Genomic DNA, 16803 nt, shown 5'->3' with positions numbered 1-16803 from the left:
TTTAACCAGTAAACTTAGATCAGTGTCTAGCACAGAGCAGGCATTCAGTGCACCTTTAGTGAAGGAAATTGCTAACTTCAGAATCCTTCAGGTCCACAAACAATTGTGTGTGGGGAAATCACTGATTTCTGTCTCGGCTGTGACATTAATAACCTAGTAAGTAAACCTGCAAACTGTCCGTTGCTTAGCCCTCATGGAACTGCCATCTTCCTGCAGGCCACGGATTGTGTTCCTTCCAGTTGCTGCTCTGGGTGTCATCAGATCGGCATGAAAAAATCCAGAGTGGTCATTATTAATATTTCATCCCAAAGCAAAGAAATTGGCCATATGGTTAGGCTCTGAAGCCGTGTCTAGGAAAATAAATGTGCTTTCATTAGACTGCTTGCGTTTTGGGGACTTGCTAATCCCTTCACAATATCGGGGACCACCATCCCTCTCCTTCCTTCTGCCCAGCTCGGCTGCTATCAACTCCTGGAGGACCCCAGGGAACAGAGCCCCTCCTATAGTCAGCCCTCTCTTTCCTGCGTGCTGAGCCGGCAGCTGGTGTGTTTGGGGTTTGCCACGGTGTTCCCACTCTGCTTCTTGTGAGCCTCAGCCCTCTCAGGGCCACACCTTAGACCCTCGGCCCTGCAGCCAGCCAGGAAAGATGGGCACCCACTTGGTGGGTTTTTTCAATCCACTTAGTCTTTTTTCTTTTTCTTTTTCTTTTTTTTTTTTTTTTTTTTTTTTTTTTTTTTTTTTTTTTTTGACACGGAGTCTTGCTCTGTGCCCCAGGCTGGAGTGCAATGGCGTGATCTCGGCTCACTGCAAGCTCCGCCTCCCGGGTTCACGCCATTCTCCTGCCTCAGCCTCCCGAGTAGCTGGGACTACAGGCGCCGGCCACCTCACCCGGCTAATTTTCTTGTATTTTTAGTAGAGACGGGGTTTCACCGTGTTAGCCAGGATGGTCTCGATCTCCTGACCTCATGATCCGCCCGTCTCGGCCTCCCAAAGTGCTGGGATTACAGGCTTGAGCCACCGCGCCCGGCCCACTTAGTCTTTTTTCAGTCCCACAAACTGAAAGGCTGCTTTGTGGGTCACTGAGGAGAGGGGTTAAGGTCAGCAGCACTCATGAAGCAGGCATCACGGGTCGTCTGTCCTGGGGCAACAGACCGGTCCTCCCACCACGGTGTCTGCTGGCAGGTGGAGGTGTGGGAGCTGCATATGGCAAAAACCTAACCTCTGGGGCTTGCCCAGGGTGGCCCCTCAGTTTCCCAGCACAGCTCCCATGTCTGCCTGCACTCACAGTGCCTCTCCGTTCCTGTCTTGTATAACCCAAGTGTGAATTGTGTTTGTCATTTCGGGCCTACCAAGCATGGGATTTGGGAGAAGAGACAGGAAGATCAGAGGGGGACCATCCTCCCCGAGGCCTGGCCCAGGAACCCAGGCCAGCCTTGGGGCTAGGCAGGGCCAGACTGGACATTTGTCCATCTCAATTGAGGATATCTGCAAGACTTCTCCAGGCTCTGCAGACAGGCTGTCATGCCCAGCGCTTGTGGACTTGGGATCTGAAACTTCTCAGGCTCTGCCCACTCAGACCCAGCCATCTCCAAACCCTTCTCATATCCACCACTTGCACGCAGTTGTTCAGTGCATTGAGGCCCTCCACCCTCCCCCACCTCACCAGGCAGCTGCTTGCCATGCTCAGACCCCTCTGCCCAGCCTTGTGGATGGCCTCCTCGTGGAACGCCATCAGGCTGATGAAGGAAAGAGGCGCTCAGAGAAATGGGAAGGAACGGTGTGCAGCCCAGGCTTTAGTGGCCAGCAGCAGGCTTCGAGCTTGTTCATGGCCACCAGGAACAGGCGGCCTCCCCTCTGTCACATGGGGTGTCAGCACTGCATGAAACTGCAGGCTCATCCTTGTCATTGCTTGCATTTTAGGAAGATGATGAGAAGCTTATTGAGGAAATTCAGAAGGAGGCTGAAGAGGAACAGAAAAGAAAGAATGGAGGCAAGTGCCCCTCCCCAGGCCCCCAGGACAGAGCAGCAGCCCCGCCCTGCAGCATAGCACTGCCGAGGGAGCAGAGGACCACAGGCCATGTGGGCTCCTGCTGGCCTCCCTGGGTGTCCTGGCACTCAACCCAGCACAGGAGAGGAGGGGGTGCTGTCCCTCAGGTGGCAATAGACCTGACTCCACCCGCGCAGCCACATCTCAGGCCTATGGAAACGCCCTCAAAGCCTTCAGTATAGTTTTGGCATCTCCTTGATGGTGAGGAAGTCCCAAGGGATGGGTTTGCACTCTGGAATCAAACAAGCCACACCTGGCTAAAGAAAAAGTAGGCCCAGCTGACGCTTCCGAGGCTAAAAAGCAGTGAAGCCAGATGTGTTGGCACACGTCTGCGATCCCAGCTCCTCAGGAGGCAGAGATGGGAGGATCACTTGAGCCTAGGTGTTTGGGGCTAGCCTGCGCAAAATAGCAAGACCCCATCTGTTTTTCCTTTAAAAAAAAAAAAAAAAAAAAAGGGCTAAGTGCAGTGGCTCACAACTGCAATCCCAGCACTCCGGGAGGGTGAGGCAGGTGGATCACTTGAGCCCAGGAGTTTGAGACCAGCCTGGGCAACATGGCAAAACCCCATCTATTTAGAAAAAAAAGAAAAAAAATGAAAATGTAACGAGTCACTGAGATGGCCCATCAAGGCCCTGGCTCTGAAGGATGCTTTGCTGACCTGGGTGGATGGACATGCCACCTTCCAAGGTGCCACTGTAGAGCAAGACACCAGGGGAAGTGCAGATTTGTCCTTGGTTTCTTGTAGTGGCATTTGAGGGGTGTCCACGTTTTGTGCTTTGATCAACGTGTGGAGCCACTCCTGTGTCCAGAGGTTGCTGCCCTGGTCCCAGGCTAGATTCCATTGAGGTTGGTTTAATGTTTTTCTCCACTAATCCCCATATCCCTTTCAGAGAACACCTTCAAACGCATTGGACCGCCGCTGGAGAAGCCTGTGGAGAAGGTGCAGAGGGTGGAGGCCCTCCCGAGGCCCGTTCCGCAGAACCTGCCACAGCCACAGATGCCGCCCTACGCCTTTGTGCACCCACCCTTCCCCCTGCCTCCCGTGCGACCTGTGTTCAACAACTTCCCTCTCAACATGGGGCCTATCCCAGCCCCATACGTGCCCCCTCTGCCCAACGTGCGGGTCAACTATGACTTCGGTCCCGTCCACATGCCCCTAGAGCACAACCTGCCCATGCACTTTGGCCCCCAGCCACGGCATCGCTTCTGATGGCCCCGAACCCCCATTGAGCAGCACAGAACCCGTTTGGGGTGGGAGTGTGTATAGAGAACCCTCCCCCACCCCTCCCCCAAGGCTGGTGGCTATGCCATTGCATCTTAGATCAGGTTGAAGGGTAGGCTGGTTTTCTTCCCACCCCTTTCCCAGAAGGACCACTGCTCCCAGAAGAGTGGTCACAGCTGGTGGCCCTCTGGGGGCCTGCATGGGATTGGTCTGGCTCCCACTGGGCAGAGTTAAAAGGGCCTTGAAGCCCTTCCTGAAGAGTTCTGCCATCCTAGCAGGCAGCATGGTGGCCCTGGCTGCTGTGTCACTCCAGTCCCTACAGAAAGAGACCAAGAGGAAATATTTTGCCTGCATTCATTTTTACTCCTAGCAAACACCAGGGAAAAACCTCTCAGAATTAAAACCACATGAGCCTTCCTTACATAGCACAGACAGATCCATAATAAAAATGAAGTCCCAAATGGTGGAGTTCAGAGAGAGCTGCGATGTGAACTGCTCCTCCCCTCCCATCCCCCCAGGCCACCAGTGGCAGCCCTTCTGCCTTGTCCATGGCATAGGCCGTAGGCCAGGCCCTTGCTACTCACTCCTGGGCCTCCTCGGAGTGGACCCCTGGGGAGCAAGGCTGCCGAGAGCATTTCCCTGGAGGGGCCCACAGTTGGGCAGAAGGGGCTGCACCTGCAGGCCCGGGAAGCATTGCTCAGGGTGGGGGGCCGGGACCATGGCCCACAGAGGCACTGCCACCACCGTGAGGGCCAAGATGCTGTCCCCCCATCTAGAACCCATGCACCACTGCAGTGAGTGTTGAGGGCACCTGTTCTCTCCACTCTTAGACCTACTCAGATGAGGCAGCAGCAGACCCTTCTCGCGGCAGGGCTTTTGCTCTGTTGCGGTCTGTCTCACCCTCAGTCTCTGGAAAGTCAGACTGAGAAATCCTTTCCCAGGCCAGGCCGCTGCAGCGCACTGGATGGTTCTGAAGCTGGCCCATCGAAAGAGCCTTTTGAGGTAGCTAAGATAGAGGCCTGGTGGCCCTGCCAGGCAGCCCAACTGCTAAGGGAGACATTTCTGCTACCCTGGGTGATAAGCAGCTTTTCCTCTCTGGCTTTTTAGGGGAGGAGTGGGCCTCCTGAGGGAGACAGGTGACCCTGGGTGCTGCCCCTGCCCCGTGTGTTCCCCTGGGTGTTCTCAGTGGTTGGTGAAGGCAGGTAGAGGGTGCTGTCTAGTACCTCCCATGTGAGGGCCACTTCCCTTCTCATGGGGTCAGCTGAGCATCATCTCAGCCCTGCCATGTCCCCACTCGCCCTCCTCGCCTCCTGTCCCACCCCAGGTTTCTAGCCATGCCCAAGGCATCACTCTGGCCCATTGGCAGATGAGAGGCCTGAAACCTTCCTGGCTACAGGCCATCACTTTCTCCTCCCCGTGGCCTGCGTTGTCATGTTACCATGAGGTTCCAAGAGGTTTGGAGTTCACAGACCTCAGACACAGTTGAGCCCGACAACCATTGGGGTGGGGCTGTGTCAGCCTCCGGAGTGGCCTGCCACCTCCTACATCAGGGCCTGGCCCACCCGAGGTGCCTAGGGCAGGCGGGCACCATCATTTGCTGCCATTGGCTTCTCAGATGTATTTCACGGACTAAAGTGGGTTTAAAAAGATCTAAGATGGCCCAGTGCGGTGGCTCCCGCCTGTAATCCCAGCACTTTGGGAGGCCAAGGTGGGCGGATCACCAGAGGTCGGGAGTTCGAGACCCCGTCTCTACTAAAAATACAAAATTAGCTGGATGAGGTGGTGCATGCCTGTAATCCCAGCTACTCAGGAGGCTGAGGCAGGAGAATCAAACCTGGGAGGCAGAGGTTGCAGTGAGCCAAGATTGCGCCATTGCACTCCAGCCTGAGCAACAAGAGCAAAACTGTCTCTCAAAAAAAAAAAAAAAATTCTAAGATACCCATTCTTTCTGCCTTTGCCCAGGATGGAGGCTTTGAAGACAGGTGGTCACCTGGGCATGGGGTAAGGGTGCGTTGGGGGGCTGGGCTTGGGGGCAGCCTGCTGCTATGTCCTTGCGCCCCTACCTGTTGGGCTGCCTGAACTTTGCTACCAGCCTGAACGACAGTGCCTTGGAAAGGCAGGCTCCATGCGGCAGCAACAGGATTGTCTTCAGTACCTTAAATATGCTCCCTGTGCTTTCCCAGGGAGGATCTCTGGGAGCAGAGCGCAGCTGCAGACATGCCAGCTGAAGAGGAGGTGACCTCAGGCCCAGGGAGTCTCAGCTCCCTCTGCCCTGCACCCTAGGCACGTGGCTCCAGCAAGGGCCCCAGGCAGGACAAAGGGAGCAGGCAGCAGCTGCGGAAACAGCCCTAGACAGGTGCTGGCCTCAACCCTGGCAGGGGAGGGGGAGCCCAGAGTGATGTTTCTCCTAAGGCCAAACCCCAAGGGTGGGTCATTTGAGAGGAGTTCCAGCTGTTTCTGGCCACACTGGGCTGGTGGGGAAGGAGCTGCTGCCTTTTTCCTTGGAGGGTCCCTGATTCCTGAGGATCCTCCCTGAGCCAGGCACAGGGGACCGCAGGGCTGCTGTGAGCACCCACCTTGGCTCTCCAGGCCCCTCTGTCCAGAGGCAGGGCCTGGACCTCAGGCTCCTGCCTGGACCAGGGACGGGAGAAAAGCACTGGGTGTCTTCTGAGCAGCCAGCAGGAGGTCGTGCCGGTGCCCAGAGAGCAGGTCAGACCACAGGCAACCCTGAGGCAGCTGGCACCTCCTCTCTTCCCCTGCAGGGCTTGCCCCAGGGCACAAGGCTCCCCAGCCACAGCCCCCTCTTACTTGCCTTAAAACTGGAGAGAGGAATCTAGTATTTGCACTTAGCAAAATATTTAAAAACTGAAAAAAAATGCATGATCTGTCACTTTGTATAAAAATAGAAAAAACGATTAAACTTTTTCTTTACCTTCTGGTAGTAAAAATAGATAAAATAATTCCGTTTCAACTACTGTGTGTAAAAAGCCTGTATCATATGAAACTGGGACTTTTTGTAAATAAATGTTTGTGCGCTCTGCTCCCTCTGGCTTCATCTCTCCACACCGCCATCCGGCAAGTTACAGGGGCAGCTGACAGATTCGTCCAAGTGATTCGATCTAAACCAGCATCCGCACCTTCATGACTGGGTCCTGGCAGATTCAGGCCTGAAAGGCCCAGTAGTAGAATCCCCCACCACTCCCCTGCGAGGGAGGAAGATCAGGTGATCTGCTAGGCAAATCCTGCTAGGGCGGCTACCAAGGCCCAGATTGGGCACAAAGGGTCTATTTGTTTTTGGCACAGAATCCCCTTCAAGAAAAGGGCAGTCAGTTTCTTTTGCAGGCCCCTTTCCCAGTCTCTGCCCACCTAAAGGTCAGGTAAACCAGGAGAAGCCTCACCCAGCTGAGGAAGGGACAAGGTTCCAAGAACAGGAGGTGCCTGGGCTGAGAGGCCATGGCATTTGAGCCCCTTCCCTGACTGGTGACATGCTGCAGTGCCAGGGCCCTGCTAACCTTGCTGTTGGCACAGCCTCTTCCCCTCCAGAGTCCTTCCTGCCATGTACCAGGCCAGGCAGGAATCTGGACCCTAGATCTGAAGGGGGCCCTGGGCACAGGGGAAGCTGTGACCTCCAAATGCAGATGGACCACAGCTCGCTTTAATAAAACATGGGATCTCCTGCCATATGCAACTTTCTATAGAACAATCACCTGTTTTTCGCATGTCTGAGAAAAAGTATACTAAAAGCTTCAAGAGAAAAGTTACATCCCCCGAAAAGTTACCCACATTTCCAGCTTCTAAACAATGCGTTTTTGGTTTTTTCTGAAACGGAGTCTCACTCTGTCACCCAGGCTGGAATGGAGTGGTATGATCTCGGCTTACTGCAACCTCTGCCTACCAGGTGATTCTCCTGCCTCAGCCTCCTGAGTAGCTGGGATTACAGGCATCTGCCACCACTCCAGGCTAATTTTTTTGTATTTTTAATAGACACGGGGTTTCACCATGTTGGCAAGGCTGGTCTCGAACTCCTGACCTCAGGTGATCGGACCACCTTGGCCTCCCAAAGTGCTAGGATTACAGGCGTGAGCCACCACACCGGACCCAATTCATGTTTATTTTTAATTTGTTCATGGCATGCAGTCATTGTTCCTGTTCCTCCTCTATATTTGCAACAACAACATAAAAATTTTCTGCAATTTCAGTAAATAAATAAAAGCTATGTATCCGTTCTGCTGCTATCCTTTTTCCATCCAAAGTGACCAGGGTGGTGGTATTCGTCCCACCTTCCCCAGGCGCTGGCCAGCACATTGCAACACGCCTGATCAGGACTTGGGGGCCTTTGGTTTTAAAGAAGTTAGTACCTTGCTTTTCTTTTTTTTTTTTTTTTTTTTTTTTTTTTTGAGACGGAGTCTCGCTCTGCCGCCCAGGCTGGAGTGCAGTGGCCGGATCTCAGCTCACTGCAAGCTCTGCCTCCCGGGTTTTTACGCCATTCTCCTGCCTCAGCCTCCCGAGTAGCTGGGACTACAGGCGCCCGCCACCTCGCCCGGCTAGTTTTTTGTATTTTTTAGTAGAGACGGAGTTTCACCGTGTTAGCCAGGATGGTCTCGAACTCCTGACCTCGTGATCCGCCCGTCTCGGCCTCCCAAAGTGCTGGGATTACAGGCTTGAGCCACCGCGCCTGGCCTTTTTTTTTTTTTTTTTTTTTTTTTTTTTTTTTTGAGACGGAGTCTCGCTCTGTCGCCCAGGCTGGAGTGCAGTGGCCAGATCTCAGCTCACTGCAAGCTCCACCTCCCAGGTTCATGCCATTCTCCTGCCTCAGCCTCCGGAGTAGCTGGGACTACAGGTGCCAGCCACCTTGCCCGGCTAGATTTTTGTATTTTTTAGTAGAGCCGGGGTTTCACCGTGTTAGCCAGGATGGTCTCGATCTCCTGACCTCGTGATCCACCCGTCTCGGCCTCCCAAAGTGCTGGGATTACAGGCTTGAGCCACCGCGCCCGGCCTAGTACCTTGCTTTTCTTGCTTTTCTCCCTTAACGGTCATGGACTGGCCTCCAGGTCTATAGCTCTGTCTGCATCCAATTTGTTCTTTTTATGTCTTCCATGATTTTATTTTATTTTTTTTTTTGAGACAGAGTCTTGCTCTGTTGCCCAGGTTGGAGTGCAGTGGCACAATCTTGGTTCACTGCAACCTCCGCCTCCCAGGTTCAAGCGATCCTCCTGCCTCAGTCTCCCGAGTAGCGGGGTTTACAGGCATGTACCACCACACCTGGCTAATTTTTTGTATCTTTAGTAGAGACGGGGTTTCACCATGTTGGCCAAGCTGGTCTCAAACTCCTGACCTTGTGATCTGCCCGCCTTGGCCTCCCAAAGTGCTGGGATTACAGGCGTGAGCCACTGCACCCGGCCAGTTTTTATATTTTTAGTAGAGACGGGATTTCACCTCGTTGGCCAGGCTGGTCTTGAACCCCTGACTTGAAGTGATCCACCCCCACCTCGACCTCTCAAAGTGCTGGGATTATAGGCGTAAGCCACCGCACCTGGCCTACTTTTTTCTGTCTTTCTGAGACGAGATCTCACTCTGTCTTAGAAAAAGATCTAAGACTGCATTCCCAGGCTATAGTGCAGAGTACAGTCATGGCTCACTGCAGCCTCAACCTCCCAGGCTCAAGCAATCACACCTCAGCCTCCCAAGTAGTTGGGACTATAGGCATGGGCCACCATGCCCAGCTAATTTTTGTATTTTTTGTAAAGGGGTCTCAATGGCCGGGCAAGGTGGCTCACTCCTGTAATCCTAGCACTTTGGGAGGCCGAGGTGGGTGGATCACCTGAGGTCAGGATTTCAAGACCAGCCTGGCCAACATGGTGAAACCCCATCTCTACTAAAATACAAAAATTATCTGAGCATGATGGCGGGTACCTGTAATCCCAGCTACTCAGGAGGCTGAGGCAGGAGAATCACTTGAACCCAGGAGACAGTTGTTGCAGTGAGCTGAAATCGCACCACTGCACTCCAGCCTGGGCAGCTAAGCAAGACTCCGTCTCAAAAAAATAAAAAACAAATAAAGGGGGTTCTCACCATTTACCCAGGCTGGTCTTGAACTCTTGGGCTCAAGCAATTGGTCCACCCCAACCTCCCAAAAGTGCTTGGATTACAGGTGTGAGCCACCGGACCCAGCCTCCTTTATTTCTCCATCCTTAAAAAGTATATTTTTCGGCTGGGCGTGGTGGCTCATGCCTGCAATCCCAGTACTTTGGAGGTCAAGGCGGGTGGATCACGAGGTCGGGAGTTCAAGACCATCCTGGCCAAGATAGTGAAACCCTGTCTCTACTAAAAATACAAAATTTAGCTGGGCATGGTGGCAGGTGCCTGTAATCCCAGCTACTCAGGAGGCTGAGGCAGGGAACTGCTTGAACCCAGTAGGTGGAGGTTGCAGTGAGCCAAGATCATGCCACTGCATTCCAACCTGGGTGACAGAGTGAGACTCTGTCTCGAAAAGAAAAAAAAAAGTAAAAGTGTCTTTAAAAATACATTTGCCAGCTGGTCGCAGTGGCTCATGCCTGTAATCCCAGCAGTTTGGGAGGCCGAGGCGGGCAGATCGCCTGAGGCCAGGAGTTTGAGACAAGCCTGGCCAACATGGTATAAACCCCGTCTCTACAAAAATATAAAAATTACCCGGGCATGGTAGCGGGTGCCTGTAATCCCAGCTACTTGGGAGGCTGAGGCGGGAGAATCACTTGAACCCAAGAGGCGGAGGTTGCAGTGAGCTGAGATCACGCCATTGCACTCCAGCCTGGGCGACAGAGCGAGACTCCCTCTAAAAACAAAATATGTTTGCCAATCAAAAGTGTACAAAAAATAGAAAATTTATGTGCAAAGTAGGAAAATCTTGAAAACAAAAATATAAAGCAAAAATAGACATGCTCTGTAACCCAAAGATAACTGCTGATCACATCTCAATGTATTTCTGCACGGTGTGACCTTTTTCTGTGATATATACAGTACTTATGAAACCAGTGAACCAGACATGAAGGTTTCCTTTTTTTTTTTTTTTTTTTTTTGAGATGGAGTCTCACTCTGCCGCCCAGGCTGGAGTGCAGTGGCACAATCTCGGCTCACTGCAAACTCTGCCTCCTGGGTTCAGGTTCACACCGTTTTCCTGCCTCAGCCTCCCGAGTAGCTGGGACTACAGGTGCCCGCCACCACGCCCAGCTAATATTTTGTATTTTTAGTAGAGACGGGGTTTCACCGTGTTAGCCAGGATGGTCTCGATCTCCTGACCTCATGATCCACCCACCTCAGCCGCCCAAAGTGCTGGGATTACAGGCGTGAGCCACCGCGCCCAGAGGACATGAAGGTTTTCATTCTGCTTTTCTTTTCCTTTCTGGAGCATTTACAAGACAGGAGCAAGTGCTTCTGAAAGAGGCTGTTTAATTAGCTCTTAGCCTTTGAGAACCTCTCACAGCAGGTTCCATCTGCCTTCTCTTTGAATTTTTTGCAGTCATCTAGGCCGGTGTGAAGCTGACGCAGGCCAGGCCACCAGTCCTGTTCTCAGGACCCCTGGGGGGGACATGGTCACTTCTACAGTCCCTGGCTGTGTGTGCCTCTTGGTCAGGATGAAGTCTGATCATCAGTTCCACTTGTCGCCTCCTGTCCCTTCATCCACACACATGTCTGGCGGAGATGGCCCAGGACTGACTTCTGGCTTTGCTTCTCCTCAGGAGTTAAACCCGCAGGAGAGGGACTTGGGTGAGCACCGGCTTCTGGGTCAGGCCCCATGCTCCCCATCTTGCTGGGTGTCACCCGAGGTGGGGTGGCGAGAGCTCTGGCAGCGGCATGGCACGCCTGGGCCTGGCGTTGGCCGTGAAGTGGGAATCGCCGCAGCATCTTCTTCCTCGGGCTGTGAGAATTGGCGGGGGGAGACAGGAAAAGTGCTTGGCCAAGGATGGCAGGGAGGGCACAGCGGCCGTGATGGTGGTGGTTGTGCCGTCCCACAGAGCTGTGCTGTCTCTTCCCACGTTTTCAGTGACTCCTTGGGGATAAAAGCCTAATCCTTTAACCAGACCAACCTCTCAGGGTCATCTGAGACTGTCAACTCCACCTGGGACCCCGGGGAGCACCTAGTCCACACCCGCACCTGGCAGGTGCCTGTGTGCCGGGCTGCTCACCTGTGCACGTGCCCTGAGCGCACCTGGGTGCAGACCTGGATGGCACTGCTTAGCTGGGCAGTCCCAGGGCACTCGGCCCCTAGTAGGTGCCACAGAGAAACCAGCACCAGGTGGCAGGGAACAGGCTGAGTCAGTAGAGGGGACCCACTGGGGTGGCCCAGGAGGCTGGGAAGGCTTCCAGGAGAATCCCCGCCTGCCCCTCATCCTCACTGCCTGACCCTTGTCCAAGTACAGACCCCAGGGCCAGGGATGCTGACTGGCCAGTTCCAGGTGTTCCTGAGAACCAGATCTTAAGTCAGCTCCTGGGGACGCAGTCACGCTTTGACCTTGGCGGAGACTTCCCCAAGGGCAGGAGTCCTGGAGGACGCTGCCAAGTGGCCTCTAGGTGAGAGGGGACAGTTGGGGGTACATCTGAGAGAGGCTGAGAAGACAGTCCAAGGAGACTGGGCGCCAATGGGTGTCCACGAAGAGGGAGAGTCCACAGGGATGGCCAGGCCCTGTCCTGGGAGCTGAAGGTAGCGGTCCCAGGGGCACTTCGGGGCAGGGGTGGGGAGGCCATGGCATCACAGGGTGGGGCTGAGCACAGCCACCCCAGGCAGTGAAGCCCGAAGGCCTAGGAATGGCAGCAGGGAGCATCAGGGAACCAGTTGGACACAGGGCCGAGCAGGCCAGGCCCCAAGGAGCACCTGCTTTTCTGGACAGGCAGAAGGTGCCCTGTGTTCCAGGACACGCAGATGCATGAGGAGGAGGCGGCCAGCTGGCAGCAAGGAGGAGAGCCAGGGCACCGAGCACTGGGAGGCAGCCCTTCCTCCCGCAAGTTCTCAGACCGCCGATGCCCTCTGACCTGGGAGTAGTGCCCACACCCCGCCAGGCCCCATCTTCTCCCCTCCTCACAGCCCCACTTCTCCAGGGCCCAGCCCTGATATCTCTTTCCCAGGCCTTCCAGGAGCTGTCTGCCCTCCTATCCCCCCGTCAGATCCCCCTGCTCTGTATGTTCCCCTAGGTCCCGATTCTCAGCCATCTCAGTCATCTATGGCTGCATAAAACCACACCCCAAGGCCAGCACAGTGGCTCACGCCTGTATTCCCAGCACTTTGGGAGACCAAAGCAGGAGGAACACTTGAGCCCAGGAGTTACAGATCAGCCTGGGCAACCTAGCAAGGTCCTGTCTCTACCAAAACAAAAAAACAAGCGGGGCATGGTGGTATGCACCTGTAGTCCTAGCAGCTACTCGGGAGGCTGAGACGCAAGGACCACCTGAGCCTGGGAGGTCAAGGCTGCAGTGAGTTATGATTGCACCAGTAGACTCTAGCCTGGGTGACAGAGCAAGACCCTGTCTCAAAAAAATAAACCACAGCTCAGCCCACTACTCACAACATCCCTGAGTTGTTATTTTTCACACGGCTTCCCTTTGCTGAGGCTCAGCCAGGCAGCTGTGCCATATCTGAGGACCCCGGGGTGGCTGCGGTCAGCTGCCAACTGGGGTTTGACCGAGACCACAATCCCTGCCCATGGGCTCTCAGCCCTCAGCGGTCTGGCCCCAGCTTCTCTCCATCACAGCAGTGGCCTTCCAAGAGGCCAGGCATGGACACAGCCCGGGCTGCCAAGGGCCAGCCCCGAGCACCTCTCCCTCCACATGGTAGCAGCCAAAGCAAACCACAGGCCCGCACGGCGCCAGGCGAGAGATGAAGACAAGCCACCAACCCAGCCTGCTCCAAACACCAAGCTCTACTGTGACCCATGTGTGCAGTCACAGCCCCGTAGGGGTGAGGGGATACTTGAGCCCAGGACGTCTCAGCAGGCAGACAGCTGAGTTGAGACATTCTCAGCTCTGAGCTGAGTTCTCTTCTTGCTGAGAACCCTCCTGTCTCTGAATGTGGCGCACGCTCTCTCTCCCTCTCTCTCTCTCTCTCTCCCCCGCCCCATCCTCACTTTATTTCTGGAAAGCTGTGGTAAGAAAATGAGCAGGGCCAGGCACGGTGGCTCATGCCTGTAATCCCAGCACTTTGGGAGGCCAAGGCGGGCAGAGCATGAGATCAGGAGTTTGAGACCAGCCTGGCCAACATGGTGAAACCTCATCTCTACTAAAACAACAAAAATCAGCCGGGCGTGGTGGTGGGTGCCCGTAATGCCAGCTACTCAGGAGGGTGAGGCAGGAGAATTGCTTAAACTCAAGAGGAGGTGGTTGCAGTGAGCCGAGATCATGCCACTGCACTCCAGCCTGGGCAACAGAGCAAGACTCTGTCTTGGGGAAAAAAAAAAAAAAAAAAAGGTGGCGGGGGAGAAAAAAGAAGAAGCGAGCAGAGCCTAGGATGAGGCCTCTGAGGCGTGCTGCTGGCGGGGTTCCCTGGCCACCATAGGCACAGCTCTTAGTGTAACTTTCACCTTCCCAGAGCCCCAGTGAGGACGCACAGGGGTGTAAGGTCAGAAAGGGCCGGTGCTGCGGAAACCCGCTCACCCGAAGGACGGGCACTGGGGGGCCTGAGCTGAAGCCCCCCAGCCCAGGCACCCTAAGACTGGTGCCCAAGGGATATCTCAGTCTACCCTCAGTCACTGCCCTGGGATGGCCTTAGGCCCAAGCAGGGCTTTGAAGCTGCGCCCTCAGAGGATCGGGCAGAGCCTGGAACTAAGTCCAGGAGGCTCCATAGTGGGTAGCAGGTCATGTCTGGAGCTCCGCAGCCCGCCCAGCCTCAGAACGGGGGACACTGGCACATCCCACAGACAAATGACTCTTCCTTTCCGATGGGGAGGACAAGGATGAGGACTGCCAGAGCTGGAGGGGGCAGCAGGAAGCACCAGGCGCTCAGTGCCCCCGCAACCCACCGGTTCTGTCACATCTGGCTCTGAGGCGTGCGCAGTCCCTCGGCCTCTTTTCCTCATTGGAGGGACTGACCGTCTTGGGTTAATTCCCTGCTTGTGGCATATTTCCCAGAGTGCCTGACTCCGGGAAAGATGGGAAGCCCATTTGACTCTGTGCTGCAGTCTCCAGCCACAGTTCAGAGTCTGGGATGCTCTGGAAATGTTTGTTCGAGAAGAAATATGAGAAATAAACATGAAGGTATCCATCAGGGTCGGGCATGGTGACTCACACCTGTAATCCCAGCGTTTTGGGAGGCTGAGGTAGGAAGATCTCTGAGCCCAGAAGGTGGTGGAGAACAGCCTGGGCAACGTATCGAGACCCTGTCTACACAAAAAAATTAAAAATTAGCCAGATGTTGTGACATGCACCTGTAGTCCCCGTTACTCCAGGGGCTGAGGCAGGAGGATCACTTGAGCCGAGGAGTTTGAGGTTGCAGTGAGCCAAGATTGAGACTGCCCCATTGTACTGCAGCCTGGGGGACAGAGCAAGACCCCATGTCCAAAAACAAACAAAACTTCTGTTTTGAGACACAGTTTCAGTCTGTCACCCACACTGGAGTGCAGTGGCTCGATCTTGGCTCACTGAAACCTCTGCCTCCCCGGTTCAAGGGATTTTCCTGCTTCAGCCTCCCAAGTAGCTGGGATTACAGGCGCATGCCACTGTGCCCAGCTAATTTTTTGTATTTTTAGTAGAGACAGGGTTTCACCATGTTAGCCAGGCTGATCTCAAACTCCTGGCCTCAAGTGATCCGCCTCAGCCTCCCAAAGTGTTGGGATTACAGGCGTGAGCCAGCGTGCCTGGCCAAATAATTTATTAAAATATATTTTCTTAGCGTTGCTTTCCTTAGAAGTCTGAAAAAAAAAAAAAGGGCCGGGTGCGGTGGCTCATGCCTGTAATCCCAGCACTTTGGGAGGCTGAGGCGGGAGGATCAAGAGGTCAGGAGATCAAGACTATCCTGGATAACACAGTGAAACCCCGTCTCTAGTAAAAATATATATATATATTGGCCGGGCGTGGTGGCGGGCGCCTATAGTCCCAGCTACTTGGGAGGCTGAGGAAGGAGAATGGTGTGAACCTGGGAGGCAGAGCTTGCAGTGAGCCAAGATCGCGCCACTGCACTCCAGCCTGGGCAACACAGCAAGACTCCATCTCAAAAAAATAAAATAAAATAAAATAATTCTGGAAGGGCTAGGCACAGTGGCTCACATCTGTAATCCCACCACCCACTTTGGGAGGCCAAGGCAGGAGGAGGATCGCTTGAGCCCAGAAGTTCAAGACCAGCCTGGGCAACATAACAAGACCCTGTCTCTCTCTCTATATATATATATTTTGTTTGTTTGTTTGTTTGTTTGTTTAGACAGTTTCTTTCTTGTTGCCCAGGCTGGAGTGCAATGGTGCAATCTTGGCTCACTGCAGCCTCTGCCTCCTGGGTGCAAGTGATTCTCCTGCCTCGGCCTTCCAAAGTGCTGGGGTTAGAGGTGTGAGCCACCATGCCCAGCCTGACCCCATCTCTATTTAAAAACAATTTTGGCTGGGCTCAGTGGTTCACACCTGTAATCCCATCACTCTGGGAGGCTGAGGCGGGCGGATCACAAGGTCATGAGGTCAAGACCGTCCTGGCTAACACGGTGAAACCCCGTCTCTACTAAAAAAAGAAAAATACAAAAAATTAGCCGGGCGTGGTGGTGGGCGCCTGTGGTCCCAGCTACTCAGGACGCTGAGGCAGGCAAATGGCATGAACCCGGGAGGCGGAGCTTGCAGTGAGCCAAGATCACACCACTGCGCTCCAGCAGCCTGGGCGACAGAGGGAGACTCCGCCTCAAAAATAAAATAAAATAAGGCCGGGCGCGGTGGCTCAAGCCTGTAATCCCAGCACTTTGGGAGGCCGAGACGGGCGGATCACAAGGTCAGGAGATCGAGACCATCCTGGCTAACCCTGTGAAACCCCATCTCTACTAAAAAATACAAAAAACTAGCCGGGCGTGGTGGCGGGCGCCTGTAGTCCCAGCTACTCGGGAGGCTGAGGCAGGAAAATGGCGTGAACGCGGGAGGCGGAGCTTGCAGTGAGCTGAAATCCGGCCACTGCACTCCAGCCTGGGCGACAGAGCGAGACTCCGTCTCAAAAATAAAATAAAATAAAATTTTGGCCGGGCGCGGTGGCTCATGCCTGTAATCCCAGCACTTTGGGAGGCCGAGGTAGGGGGATCACGAGGTCAGGAGATTGAGACCATCCTGGATAACATGATGATAACATGGATAACATCTCTACTAAAGATACAAAAAATTAGCCAGGCACGGTGGTGCGCTCCTGTAGTCCCAGCTACTGAGGAGGTTGAGGCAGGAGAATCGTTTGAACCGGGGAGCAGAAGTTGCAGTGAGCCGAGATCGCACCACTGCACTGCCTGGGCGACAAAGCGAGACTCCGTCCCAAAAAACAAAAAATGTCCAGAGGGGTATAAAAACCCATTAACACAGTTACCTCCAAAGGAAAGAGGGCTGGGGCCAGGGCAGC

At 54.3% G+C, this 16803-nt stretch overlaps 1 protein-coding gene across 9 annotated transcripts in view; it reads left to right on the top strand.

Moving 5' to 3' along the window:
• Nucleotides 1-6310, top strand: part of RNF216 (ring finger protein 216) — a 165076-nt gene extending 158766 nt beyond the window's left edge. For 6 of the 9 annotated variants that reach the window (XM_015133227.3, XM_015133224.3, XM_028845103.2 and 3 more), the window contains 2 exons: nucleotides 1921-1990; nucleotides 2938-6310. In XM_015133227.3, the coding sequence (XP_014988713.1) occupies nucleotides 1921-1990; nucleotides 2938-3257 (390 nt within the window). In that variant the 3' untranslated portion in view covers nucleotides 3258-6310. The remainder of the gene's footprint in view (nucleotides 1-1920; nucleotides 1991-2937) is intronic. The other 3 variants (XM_077996128.1, XM_077996126.1, XM_077996127.1) reach the window with 1 other exon arrangement.
• Nucleotides 6311-16803: the final 10493 nt, after the last annotated feature.

Source organism: Macaca mulatta, chromosome 3 (genome assembly GCF_049350105.2).
Source record: "Macaca mulatta isolate MMU2019108-1 chromosome 3, T2T-MMU8v2.0, whole genome shotgun sequence".
Lineage (NCBI taxonomy): Eukaryota > Metazoa > Chordata > Mammalia > Primates > Cercopithecidae > Macaca > Macaca mulatta.
Note: the sequence above shows the minus strand (reverse complement) of the source record. Positions and strands in the feature narration are given on the sequence as shown.